Source organism: Cebidichthys violaceus, unplaced genomic scaffold, assembly GCF_023349555.1.
Source record: "Cebidichthys violaceus isolate CVI_PGR_0920_01 unplaced genomic scaffold, fCebVio1.0.p SCAF_9, whole genome shotgun sequence".
Classification (NCBI taxonomy): Eukaryota; Metazoa; Chordata; class Actinopteri; order Perciformes; family Stichaeidae; genus Cebidichthys; species Cebidichthys violaceus.
In genome coordinates, this window is record NW_027176975.1 from 16,959,967 (window position 1) to 16,973,907 (window position 13,941).

The window sequence follows — 13,941 nt, forward strand, 5'->3', positions numbered from 1 at the left end:
CCATTATTATTATTTGCCAGTTAAACTCGTTGTCACTTTGATTCTTCACAGTACATTCTTTTACACGCCTTGGTACATGAGGTTTTGGAATTCAATGCAACAAACAGTGCATTCACCATTAACGCGTTTGGCTCAGAGCTTGCATGTAGTGTAAACTCAGTTTAACGAGTCATGTAACAAGCAACTCACCTGATTCACTTGGCTTATGATGCTATATGCTGTATGTTGCAACACTATTGATGGAAGTACCATTCTTGTTTAGTGAATTGTTGTATCCCTCTCCTTGTCTGTATTACAGCCTCCAGGTCTGAAAAGATGAGCGAAGGCAGAACTGCTAGGTCGCTACCGCAGCGTTGTCTTGTGTTTTCGTCTTCAAACTTTTTCAGTTCATGAAAGTTAATTGTAACATTTGGTCGCCTAAAAATGTCTTATTCAGTGTTTGGTTGTACTCAACTCCACCCTCTCGTATTACTTATGGTTACAAAAAACAAGATGGCGACGAAAAAAATGCCGAACTGTCGGCAAAAGTCCTACAATTGCAATGATGTTCATGATTTCAACAATGAACTATATTCAGTGCTTCGATATGTGTCTATCATCATGTCACGTTCATGTAGTAGCTGTTAAGTCACTACTTGAAAGAAGAAAAGGAATACCTTTGCCACACACCTTTTGTTGTAGATGTGACACACCCTGCAGAGCTGGCCTAACCTGCCTGGAATGCAGTTAGAATGGGAGGGGACACAAAGACGAGGCTCGTCTCAGACGCACTGTATGAGAAGACATTCTGAACCATTTGCTGTGTTTTACGGTATTGTCCAAGCAAGAACTCCAGGTAAGAGCTACCTCAGCATATCGCTTTGTGTGATTTAGCTTTTCAGCATAATCTAGAAACAAGACTTATCATGTGTTCAGCTTAATGAGCTCATGAGCCTGCTCTTTTAGACGGTACCATGTATTGTTTGTCACAGGTGTTTTCTGTAATAGTGCTGATTAATATGCCCTCAGAGAATGGGTACTTATCTTTATTAACATCTGAAATATCCCCGTTGGTTCAAGTTGTTTGTTTGTTCTAACACATATGGAATTCTAACTCATAGTGACAATGCTGCATGGACTTGCTATAAATGTTATATAATCAGCTAATGAAATTATCATTGTCTCCTTATGTCTATATACTTTAAACATTTATGGGATAATATTGTCCAAAATATTAATGTGACAAAAGTAGAGCAGTACATCGTCTTTACAAACAATGTTTAATCAATAGGGATCCCATTGTTTCCAGAGATACCATATATGGTCATTTTGTAAAACACACATAATATTTACATTAAACAAAACATATTTGGGAGCCCCAGAGCTGACCAAATGTTGGGTGAGTCATAAATTCAACTAAATACATAATTAGACAATAGTGGTTAATGATGCCTTGACTCATTTACAGTAATATGTTGTTGGACATACACCTTAAATATTGTGGAAAAACTGAGGTGAACGTGAAGAAAATGAGCTTAGCTTCCACAAGAGATGACATGCCCATGAAGTTGATGTAATACGTGAACCCTGTTGTTGCTGTGGAGGACGGAATGCGACATTAGACGGCTTGAGTATTAAAGTCTGTTTTTTAGAGAGAAAACAGAACATTTGTTGTAGGCCTACACAAAGTAACCATATGTTACAGTTTATCAGACTGACCTGGTGAAGTGCTCTAGTGTTGCAGACCCCCCTCACAGTATGAGAGACCATCCGAGACAGAAGTTGCTGTTGCTTCAGTCAAGCGTCGGGGTGACAGAGCCACTAGGGGCTGCGTTGACGTGCTGGTAGGCTAACTGTTGATGTGACAGCGTTGGGAGTGTCTAGTGAAATGAACAACGCCTGGGTCTCTTTAGGATTGGTGAAGAAAAATGCTTCACTGTTAAGGTAGAGAGACACCAAATCTGTTGGCATATGTGAAGATGACAGATCCTAGTCATTTTCTAAGGAGAGCAGAGGTCTTTCTTATTTACAAGATTGTACGTCCTCAATTCCTTTCCTCGCCTCCTCTCTTTGCGTCTTACTCCCACCCACAGGACAATCAAGCATAGAAAAAGGGGAGGAGACACGAGGAGAGAAAATTCTCAATTAATGAAATGTTAACGGTACCTTTTAATCTACCTTTAAGTAAACCCACCAGTTACTAAATGAACTGTACTTCTTCCACTGCTCCAACATCAACCTTCATTGAATGTTGTTTAAACCTGGTTTTAACTGGAGGACAAGGTGGAGGAGCCTTAGGGACACTTTTGAAAAAGAAAAGAAGGAGAGGGAAAGACACAGGAGTGGAGCAGGGGCCTCAGCTCAAAGGCCTTGGAAATACATGGCTGTTATGAAGTTCTTGACTATTTTTCTTAAAAATTGTGGCGTTACCTCAAATCTCAGAATTCCAGACAAACAGCTATCTATCCAACACTTGAATATATCCTGTGTTACAGGATAAGATTAGAAATGTAACATATAACATATCCACACACGATAAACACTAGCCTGCTTCATTTATGGTTTACGTAAAACACCGCCACAAATCTGTGGTCTGTGGCTAAATGATGTACCTTTGTTATTCATCTGTTACGGTTACAAGATTATACACGGTCAAATCTATTGTGATGTACATGAGAGATACATTTATTAAGAGACATTTAAAAGATAAGTATCATACAAACTACAAGGACCAAATACTTTTGATGGATGACCAGATTTGACCAGCTATTTGTTGCGTGGATGAAATTGTAAGGCTATTAAAGTTAGTTGATATACACAGAAATGCCAACAATCTCCAATATACAAATTAGTTTTCTGAATAAATGTCCTTTGTCAAAAGGGTGTATTGGTATTGAAAGTACACAGTCAGATATAGAACAATGAACATAACATGTATTACTCTTCCTCTGTGAAAAATAAAAAGGCCTGCTGGGAATAAGCCTATTATGGAAAAGAGGACACTCCTCGCGCTCAAAGCATGGTTTTCTCGCCACAGGCTTCTATTTTGCTTGCGCGAGCAGAGATATTGTGTATAGGGTGAAGAAGACAGATGGCCTTTACATACATTTCAGCAGTGTCAGGGATGACTCCATCAACACACCTGTCACTGGAAGGAAAGATGCCAAATGCGTCTTTAACAACCAACCAGCATGGCTGAGTCGTTAGTTGATGATCTATTGCTCTCTGGTGATGTTGGAGCCTGGAAAGCATCAGATCTCGGCAGAAGAGAAAGGCCTCACCTCCCACAAAGACGGACAGGGGTCCACCGCGCTCTGCTCCTGGAATCCCTGCCTATAATGGGAGGTTCAGGGTTGTGTTCCTTAGGGTTTCACCAAAGACAGAATTGTAGACTGTCACTGGTTCTGCCATATTGGCCAGCATCAATTACCCTAAAGACATATTGGGCAATGCTGCGGGAACAATACTTCATCAGTGAAGAACGGTGATTATTGCATGATCTTCTTCCTAGAATCCATAATGGCAAAGAGAGTTCATACCACACCAAAAAGTACTTATAATATCAGGAAGACATGTAGGATTGGAGACCAAAGCGTGATGTTTTTGTAGAAAGACGATTTCATGTTGTTGAATTCAGCATGCTGTCGAGCTGTCCGAGACCTCCCGCTTCTCAATAGTGGCAAGGCTGCCAAAAGATTTCATTGCTGAGTGTCTCGGTGAGCTATAAGTCATGTCTCCACTGGTTAATATTAATAAGTCCTAAAAGAGTTCTTTGAGAGCTACGAATCTCTGTCTACTGCAACCGCATGCACCCTGAAGTTAATGCTTCTTTAAATTTTAAACATTTTCCTTTTGAAAAGTCTATGTATGAAACACACTACAGCTGAATGTCATTCTTTAACTTGTTAAACCGATGTCCGCCCGGTGTCACAGATGGCACAAGCTGCTGGACCCTCCAGAGCTGCCAGCCGAAGACGCTGGTGGCATTTGAGACAGCAATGGAGGATGGTCGGGGTGTTTGAGGTCAACCAAGAGCACGAGTTCTACCATCTGACATCCATGATTAAAGAAGGCATGCATGCTTCCATCCAGGCCACTATGGACACATCAGGCCAGGTGAAGACTCCCCGAGTTAAAGGTCGCTGGTTGTTTTATAAACATGAAACATTGTAGACACAAATTCACTCATAAACACTTCACCTTTTGCACAGGATACAGCTGCAGCTGAAGAATTCAAGGTAGAGCAAACTCAAGAGGCAAGTAGTGTCCAGCTGTTTTTTAATAACACAAGCGTTGTTTTTTTTCATACTTTCATTTTGTTGTTCTAAGAATTCCTGTCAAGCTATTTAAAGCAAACAGCATGTCATTTTCAAGGCTTCTATTCAATCCTTGCCTTCCAGGGGTTTGAGATGCAGACATTTGCAGGATCAGTGTTTGCTGAACTGAGGCGTTCACTGGACATCACAGAGGAGGAATATATGAAATCCCTCTGCTCAGATGACTGCTACCTCCAGTTTGTCAGTAACTCCAAGAGCAAGGCAGATTTCTTCATCACGTAAGCTCTTCACATAATCTACACACAGACCTTCCATTGACTTCTGCCTCACTTTATCTCATCCTCATCAAACCAAACCAACACCCAAAATGTCCTCACCCTAACAGTCAAAAACTTGATCTTCAAGAACATGAACACTCACACAAAACATCTTACATAACAGTACGTTTCAATTGTTGCACAGTATGTCCAGTAACTTCTGCACTAGATAATAATAATAATGATAATCTTTATTTATACAGACTATGTAGCTTTAAGTGCTGTACGTACAAAATAAATATATCTTTTACAGATACAATAAATAAAAAGTGCCTCAACTGTGTATCATCAGCGTATCTATGGAGGCTAACATCATGTTCCCCGATGAAATCACAGAGAGGAAGCATGTAAATTGAGAGCAAGACAATTCCCTCCTGCAACACCGGAAGTTATATTATGTTTCAATGACACATGTTCCACAAGACCAACATAGAATTGTCTTCCTGTGATGTTCAGAGCCAGTATAGTACACACTCAGTGAGGCGAACACAGTTCTCAAGCTAATTTAGGAAAATGTCATGGTCTTTCGTGTCAAATGCTGCACTTAAGTCAAGAGAAACCAGAACTAAGACTTTACCTGCATCAGTAGTGAGTCTCAGATCACTGACTGTCTTTGGGAGTGCAGTCTCTGTGCTATGGTTAACTCTAAAACCTGATTGAACGTTTTCTAGGATGTTGTTTTCATTTGAAAAGTTATTTATCTGGTAGAAAAGCATCTTGCTTCAAAAGGACAGATTTAGTATGGGCCTATTACTTCAGGTTGCACAGTCTAAATTAGACTTCTTCAGTAGAATGAATGCCTTAGGGTAGACTGCAGATTCAAGAGATGTGTTAATCATTTTCTGGACTGGGTTTGAGATGCTATTAAAAACTTTCTGAAAGAATGGAGACGGGATGGGGTCAAGACAACAGGAGGATGGTTTGCTCACATTAACAATCATTCAGATGCTGGTGAATTTTCTCACCTCGATGTGTATGGCCAATTGTAACTTTCAGTGCCAATTTGGAAATTAGTGTGGTGTTTTTTGTGTTGAGGTGGACAGAGTGTGGAGGTTGGTTTGGTGAATGCAAAATATCATCTGACAATCAGGTCCTGTGCATCTAGTGGTACCTCAAAGACAGAGGGGACTATTCCCCTGGGAAATCAAATAATAGTTCAATAAGATTGTGGAGGCAAGAAGCACCCTCCTTGTCTTCCAATCTTCCAACATGGCATGTATGAGGCAGAGGTTCATAGTCAGTGCATTACTACTGTTGACTGCGGTTGGCACGACCCCAGAGAAACGGGCAGGAGTACTAACACCAGAGCAAAGCAATATACTGCTGTGGATACAGGCAGCAGCAACATGTATGTAAAGTACACCCAAAAAAAATCCATAATTGTGTAAGTGTTTGATTAACCATCTGGATTAATCTGTGTATGTTTGACAGAACAGTGGCATGCTGATGTATTATTTAGCCTAGTTACTGTGTACTTTCCAGAACTTTAACTGGTGCCACAGCTATGGCATCATGTAGGAGACCAGAGTTTACATCCTATCACAGACCATTAATTACGGTTACATTTTTTACTTACAGTTACCATGGTCTTTCTATAAACGTAGCTATACTGCAGTTGCCAATTAAGTGTAGAAAGTGAAAATGTAAAATGTTTTGCCATTGGACATTAAGAAAGCTTTGAACATAGTCTGGGGATTTGTCATTATTCAATATTGATGTCTGTTTCTTGTTCTTTACTGGCTGTTCTTGGTTTTAGGAATGACAAGAGATTCTTCCTAAAAACTCAGAGCAGACGTGAGGTGAAATTTCTGCTGTCCAATCTGCAGGCGTACATGGACCACTTGGAGAAATACCCTCATTCACTGATGGTGAGGTTTCTAGGTAAGAGTAGCTTCGGTTAATGCTGCAGTAGCTGTTTCAACTTTAAGAGTAGTCAACTCCACTAGTGACACTTTGCTATCACTTTTGAGCACAAAACACTTTGTAATAACAAAGACCTGTTGTACTCGACCAAACTTCGGCTGTTACAACCCCATTGCTAATGAAAATATGTTATATTAATAATGTGAATAACTGGTAAATGGTCAATGGACTGTACTTGTATTTCTCTTTTCTAGTCCTCCAACCACTCAAAGCTCTTCAACACTACATGTCATCATTCACCCATTCACACCCATTCATACACTGATGACAGGAGCTACCATGCAAGGAGAACCTTTATCAGTTACAGTACAGCAGAGGACAAAGGGCTGCTTATCATTTAAATTCAATACTTGTGATGATGTCTGAGTTGTGAGTTGTAGCTACTGATGCCAGAAAAAATATATCAGTCCCTACCTTGATACTTGAGAAACAGAAATGTTCAAACATTTTAGTGGACACCAAAAATGATTGACTTTCAATACGTACAAAGAGTTATGGATGGACAAGCTGTTACATACCATTTAAAGCAGAAATGATAATTAATGCCACAGTCTATCATAACAAGACTATGAATCAGATATACATACTGTATATATGCAAGTATTCATTCAAAGATCATTTAATCATTTATTGTCATTATACAACACAGGGATGCACAACAAAATGCAGTTGTAGCTCAATTGCAACTCAAGAAAAACTTTTTAGATGTAAACAGGAGAAATATAATCAGCAGCAATACAAATATTTCTCTGGACAGATATCATTGCTGTCATTTTAAGATTAAATATTTGACATCAGGAAATCCTCTTTCAAAAGCTGAGCTTGTGTTTGTGTTTGTTCCTCAGCTTTTAGACTCTAGTAAGACCAACAAGTGCTTTGTCATTCATCCTGAGATAATTGAACACCACATCCTGTTGACCTGTTGCTGTGAAGCTTTTGTTGATCATGGCCTAAAGACAGAGAACTAGCATAAGACAATAAATATGATCTAATAATATGCATTATTCTTCTCTCAAGACAGACAAGGGTGGACACTTCTCATCAATGGCCTATGTTCTGTAAGGGTATACAAAGGCCTAACCTAACCATTGCTCTTTTGACTTCCCAGGTGTCCACAGGATTGTTATTCCTAATCAAATACAGGTATTCTATTAACATGATAACTAGCAGGTGAATATAACTAAGTATATCCTCACAGTACCAGTACTTACAATGCAGTGTTGTCTGTCTTCTTTCCAGAAGTACTTCATTGTGATGCAGAGTGTGTTTTACCCTGATGAGAGGATCAATATCAGGTACAGTGTCAATGTTTCTGCTTTGTTTTGTTGTGTTGATTTCTGATAAACTTTATGGTTGTATGACAGCTGTGACCTTTTTGTTGCATAGATACGACATTAAAGGCTGTGAGCTGGGTAGATGGACAAACCCTGACAAAGGAGGGAAACAAATAATAAAAGTGCTGAAGGACAATAACTTTGAAGGGCAGTCCATTGCGTTAGGTGAGTGTCTGCTCCCTTACACTTACCTACTCTACTTATTTCTGTAGTCACACGAATGATGCTCTTGACCAATGCACACTAAATGGAAAATCGTGTGTTGTTGCTTTAGGTCAAGAAAAATCCTGGTTTGCCAATCAAGTGAAAGTGGATGCTGCCTTCCTTCAAGGACTCAATGTGCTGGATTATAGTCTCCTGCTGGCCCATCAACCTCTGCACAGAGATGAGCTGGAAGGGAAACACTCTTTGGCAAACCTTGTTATGCGCACCACAAAGTAGGTTTTATATGTCCTTTGAGCAGCTGCAAAACCAATTCTTTTGCATTACATTATGTCTCATTTTTCATCTTTTTGTCAGGTCAGTGAACTCTAGAAGAAGTTCGACATACTCATGAAAAGCTTTCTTAAAGTGAATGTGCTGTTAAAGGAAATACGCCCCTCCTTTCTTTAGAGCTGGATGGGAAGATTGCCACCACTCCCATGTCCCATGAGCGCTAATGCAAATCCTAGCATAAAGACTGGAAACAGGGACAATAACTTGCTTGTCTCTTTCTAAACTTCATAAAAAGCCTACTAACACCATGAAAGCTCACTAATCGACCATGACCAAAGGTTCATCGGAGGGAGCTGAGGCTGGCCAATACTCACTGCTGGGAGCATGGTTTAACATCAGCATACTCACGCTAAGCTGGTGTATTATGCTGACCCTCCCTTTCCCACAGTGTAAATGCTTTTTTTCCCAGTCCCATATGCCACCTTAACTCCATCCTCACTCAGCATGATTTGACGACGTGTTCCATGCCCCAAGGCGTTCTTGTTCAGCCTTAAAAACACATCCTCGATGCAGGGGAAAAGAGTCATGTGCTATCGTGGTCAACTCTCATCCAATCACAAGCACACATTACCCACTTTGAAAGATTCCAGAAGCGTAGCCGGCCAATCAGGACGTGCCCACCCAAATACGTGTGGTACCCACCGTATATAAGGCAGCACACCCCGCTGCTAAACTATTCTACACCCTCTTCAGCGAGGGGCGTAGCAGCTGCAGGCCCCCCTTGGTAGAGGGCTCCACCTGTGCTCACAGAATTAGGGTTACAATATCGTAACCTTGTTCTAACACACACAGGCTCTGCCTTCTACTAGGTTTTATGGGTGCAATGGGTAGGCCCAGTGAATGCACGCCCTGCTGCAACATAAGATAGACCCAGCCACATTGATCCTGACGGTTTGTTATACCTTTTATAAACTAGTGGGAAACACTGTACAAACAGTATACACTACAGTACAATATCTGCTTACATATAGCAGTCAAGCAGACAAAAAAACAGGATTTTCCTGTCAATATTATCCCACAAAAGCAAGCAGACATATCTGAGGGACAGGTGAAATAGAATACTTCACTGATCTGGGAGGTACAGTGTGGTAGGACTGACATTAAAAGCTATTGTATGAGGTAAACCATTATTGTTCATTTTTTATTGGTAGGAGACGAAACAAGCATTAGCTCGGCTAGGCCTTCATTTTGTTATTCAGCACAAAAAAGACAACTAATCTACTCAACATAGATGAGTGTGAATGTTTTGTCCTGATGGACAGGTGGCATCTTGCATGGTACACTTTTAGGGTTAAGTGTCCTGCCCAAAGCCGTCACCCACAGTCATCAGTGTATGAATGGGTGAATGAACATGTAGTGTTAAAGCGCTTGGAGTGGTCAGAAGACTAGAAAGTTGCTATACAAAAACAAGACAATTCACCCATCCATTTACCGTACTTTGATGTCAAATGCGTGCCTGCTACGCACAATGCTTGCAGGTTGAAATGTGTGCAGACTTGAATTGATATGATCTCTTTAGCCCAGAGTTGGTTTTATGAAACAGATTATTCCTGGTTTAGTTTGTTCAGTGAGTAATTCGTTTAACCCTTGCTTTACTCTGAAAACCCTTCTAAATGTGTTCTGTGGATTCTATTTTTTTCTTTCCCAAAGGTCTGTGGACTTTGATGACAGTCCCACAGGGTCAGACCCCCCCACCATTCCATTACTGAAAGAGGCCATGGCCGAGGTGGCGTCAGATACTACAGACAAGCCACAGGCAGCAGCTGAGAACACCGGTGAAGGGATTCCCCTCCAGGAGATGAACTGCCCTGTGAAAGAAACCAGCACAGACTCAGAACTGCAGGAATTTCTCGAGCATCATCGTAGGCTACTGCCCAACTGCAAAAATGCAATGCATGTGATAGATGGGCCAGATCGTCGCTACTTTGTGGGCATTATAGACATTTTTACCGTCTACGGCTGGAAGAAAAGACTGGAGAATCTGTGGAAACGTCTCCGCTACCCAGGCAGGGCCTTTTCCACAGTCCGCCCCACCAAATATTCACACAGATTCTGCCAGTGGATTCAGAACCACTCTCAGTGACCACATGAAGAAACCATTCAGCACTGACATACAGTACATAGCACCTGATGTGTAAACCCCAGTGCTTCTTTCTCTTTAATGTATACTTGTGTTTTGTGCATCGGGAAATGTACATAAAAATACAACTTTAAATACCTTGAATGGGTTATTCCTACTAGCAATGCAATTCACCTGCAGTCATTATGCAGCAGCAGGTTCACGCTGTCTACACAGGATGTTTCAGTCATCACTTATCCCATTCATGCATGTCTGACTGAACAGATACTCACTGGATGGGACTCATCCATTTACCAACTGCCTTGTTTTAAGTGAGTTAGAACCTTTGAAGCCGGATACTAATGTGCTGTGACTGTGACCCTGTCTCTCCGGGTCCACAGTGAAGATTGCCAGAGCTGAGTCCTCTTTTACCTTTCCTCAAGCCCGACGGAAAGTCCTACTTCATTGCTTCCACAAACTCCTCCCACACCCGGGTTTCTGCTTTGACCACCGGCCCAGCTGACGCCCTGCTGTCCAACTGGTGCTGCTATCTCTAGAGACCCCTGGGACAACCATGCAAAAAAAAGATTGTTCCTGTCTGGTGGTTTTAGTGCACATTGCTTTGTAACGACAATCAGAATTGTATAGAAATATTTATGTAATTGCTCCCTATGTACCATGGCACTAGTGAAGATTTATTAAATGTATGTTTGCAAAGCAACTTCTGTTTTTAGATTATTCTTTGAGCCACTGTGGAAGCTTCATTTCTTGTTCCGTTGAATGTAAAATGTTTACATAGGCATTTTACTCAGGACAAAATAATTCACAACGTTCAGTGTAATAGTAGTCATGAAAAAGTTAAATCAAAATTAAAATGACTCTTACCTTCATGCAAAATATATCATAAAAAAATTACAGGATAATTTCATATATATTTCATCTTCAATATATGCAGTGAACAGAGCATTACACAGCACTTCTATGTACAGTCCATCAAAGCTAATAAGTTCTCATCCAAGAAATATGTGACTTGAAAGGAAGAGGAAACTTCAGACTGGTTGATCAGAGTTGACACATCCTCAACTTTTAAGTACACTTACAAATACACTTACTATACAATTGTAGCTACATAAAATGTAAACGAATAGCAATAAGTGCATGTAAAGCACACTTTTATGAATGCAGCATTCTGAAGGTTCCCTAGGAGCTCTGAATCCAAAGATTGGTGTATCCATATTTTTTGTCAGCATGTCACATAAATCACACCAAAATATTGTGACTTTAGCACACTGCCATGTGCAGCATAACATCGATCCTTCAGTAATACCACAACTGAAAAAGATATTTGAAATCAAAGGATTGTACGAGTGTAATTTTTGAGTGTTGAGGTAAAGCTGAGGAAACATAAATCTGTCATTTACTGTGGTGAATATGCTGTTCTGACATAAATCAGACCAGACTCCCACCTCTCTCTTGATCGGTTGTTATGTTTTGGACCTTGATCCATCATTGTTGAATATACTCGGCTAATGCATTTCCTTTAACCTTTGCTATCGTGATGCACCTCCTCCATCTTTGTCAGGCCATTTGACACCGTTAGTAGTTCACACAGACTTCTTTTTATCAGTTGCAAAAAACAAAAGATATGTTTGTTGACCAGATCATATTTCTCTTTTAGCTGTTGGAGGGACATGAAGATGTCATCACTGTAACTGTGCTCAAGGCATCTTATCCTTCCATCAGGCCATAACTTTATTAAATTATGAGAGATGTTACGTCTTAAGTGACAAATCATCTTCACTCCAAGGATTTGAGTGAAGATGATTTATCCAGCTGGACTTCAGTGTTTTTTTGTAACTAATAATATTATCATAAATCAAATCACTTCCTACCTCTTAACAAGGGGGCAGCGTCATGTTTAAATAAAAAGATCACAGAAATCTCATTTGTGCTGCCTGATAGTAACATTTTAAATTAGGGAGTTGGAGGCCACCCATCTTTTAATTCAATGATCATTTCTCTAAACTCACCCTAGGTGGTTCCAGATGAATTCACGTATGTTTTTATTAAGAGTTTTATAGATAATATCTGGGATGGGGAGTGATTGAAATAAATGCATTATCTTCTGCAAACTGCTCCTCTTAATACAGCTGACTGACAAAAATGGTTCGAGGTAGTTCTGTCCACCTCTTTAGGTCACCCTCTATTTTTTGGAAATCAGCACAGGGTAGTGTCCTGGAGAAGAGATATGTTCAACCTCCATCTATTTGTCTTTACTCTGTCTGGCTCTATTAGTAACCAACTGCACCGCTGCATGATCGGTCAATGCTATGGTTCCTATTGAGCAGCATGAGGCACTCTCCACCAGATCCTTGCTTATAATCTATGGTGGCGTGAGATTTTTGACTGTAAGAACAGAATGTATATTCCCTCTCTCTTAGGTTGACAAGCCTCCATATATCTGTCAATCAAAAGTCCTTCAACAATAGTTTAATTGCCATATATCTTTGATTTGTCTAGAGCCCCATCCAAAACTGGGTAAAATTTTCCAGCCTGTCAACTATTGTGGTGGAAAATATTCCTATACCCGCTTTGCTTGAGTCTTTTAATGCTGAAATACATAATACCAAAAACCAGGTTGTCTTGTATTTATTCTCTGCGCAGAGAAGGTTAAATCATCACAACAGAATGCGTACAGTCTCAGTGAGGAAGAACCTCGAAAAAAGTGAACAAGCTTTCTTTATACAGAATGAGCAAAGGTGGGGGCCGATGGCCGATGTTACAGACATTTTGATCTCAGACTGATAGGAACAACAACGAACAGCAACCAAAACCAGCGGCCCAAAGGCCTTGGCGCTGGAACATTCTCATACAACACAGTTAGTTATCTATGTGAACAGAGAGGGAGAATCCTTCTTCTGCACAACAGAGACACGGTGAAGTTCAACAAAGTTCAGAGCAAAATTACTTCTGCATGAATACAATATACTGAGTAGAAATATATATACTATGTAAAAAATTACCATTACAGGGTAGACACCACTCCCAAGGCTCCAGGACCTTCACAGAAAAAGTTGCTCCACTTTGAGCCTTTTTCTCATTTGCCAAATTAACACAGGTGTGAACGACACTATAGTTTCAAAGACTTTCTTCAAAAAAGTGGCTCAGGACAGCTGATTTCAGTTTCATGATGTTTTCATGAATATCTGCTGTTTTCAGCACTTTACGGCCTCAAGATGCATTTTCCATCTTCCAGCAGTACACCTCCCATTCCACTGCTAAGATCAAGGCAGCAGTCCAGGAGCTGGAGGCCACCATCAGGGATATTGAGGAGGGGCTACAACGAGACCAAGATCCTGCTACGAGTTGAGCTCCTTCCTGCAGGAGAGGGTGAAGCTCTTGTCAGGTCTCACTTCCTTCAGCTGAAGGACATGGACGCCCCGAGCTCTTTCTTCTTCAACCTGGAGAGATCGGTGGCACAGAGGAAGCAGATGACCTGCCTTAGGCTTCCAGGAGGCAGGGTGACCACCAGTCAGGTGAGGAACCATGCCATGGAG

The 13,941-nt window shown here is 40.7% G+C and overlaps 1 protein-coding gene across 2 annotated transcripts; it reads left to right on the forward strand.

Annotated features, from left to right (window-relative positions):
* The first annotated feature begins 273 nt into the window (after positions 1–273).
* Positions 274–11,062, forward strand: LOC137867142 (phosphatidylinositol 4-phosphate 5-kinase-like protein 1). Of its 2 annotated transcripts, none has more exons than XM_068703580.1 (10): positions 274–835; positions 3,913–4,095; positions 4,191–4,217; positions 4,380–4,534; positions 6,330–6,454; positions 7,605–7,639; positions 7,736–7,791; positions 7,883–7,995; positions 8,105–8,267; positions 9,976–11,062. In XM_068703580.1, exons 2-10 carry the CDS (start codon positions 3,913–3,915, stop codon positions 10,406–10,408), a joined length of 1,290 nt encoding a protein of 429 aa, XP_068559681.1. In that variant the 5' UTR covers positions 274–835; the 3' UTR covers positions 10,409–11,062. The 2 variants fall into 2 exon arrangements, with proteins under 2 accessions (XP_068559681.1, XP_068559679.1); XM_068703578.1 differs by having other exon boundaries at positions 275–835; positions 4,191–4,235.
* The last annotated feature ends 2,879 nt before the right edge of the window (positions 11,063–13,941 follow it).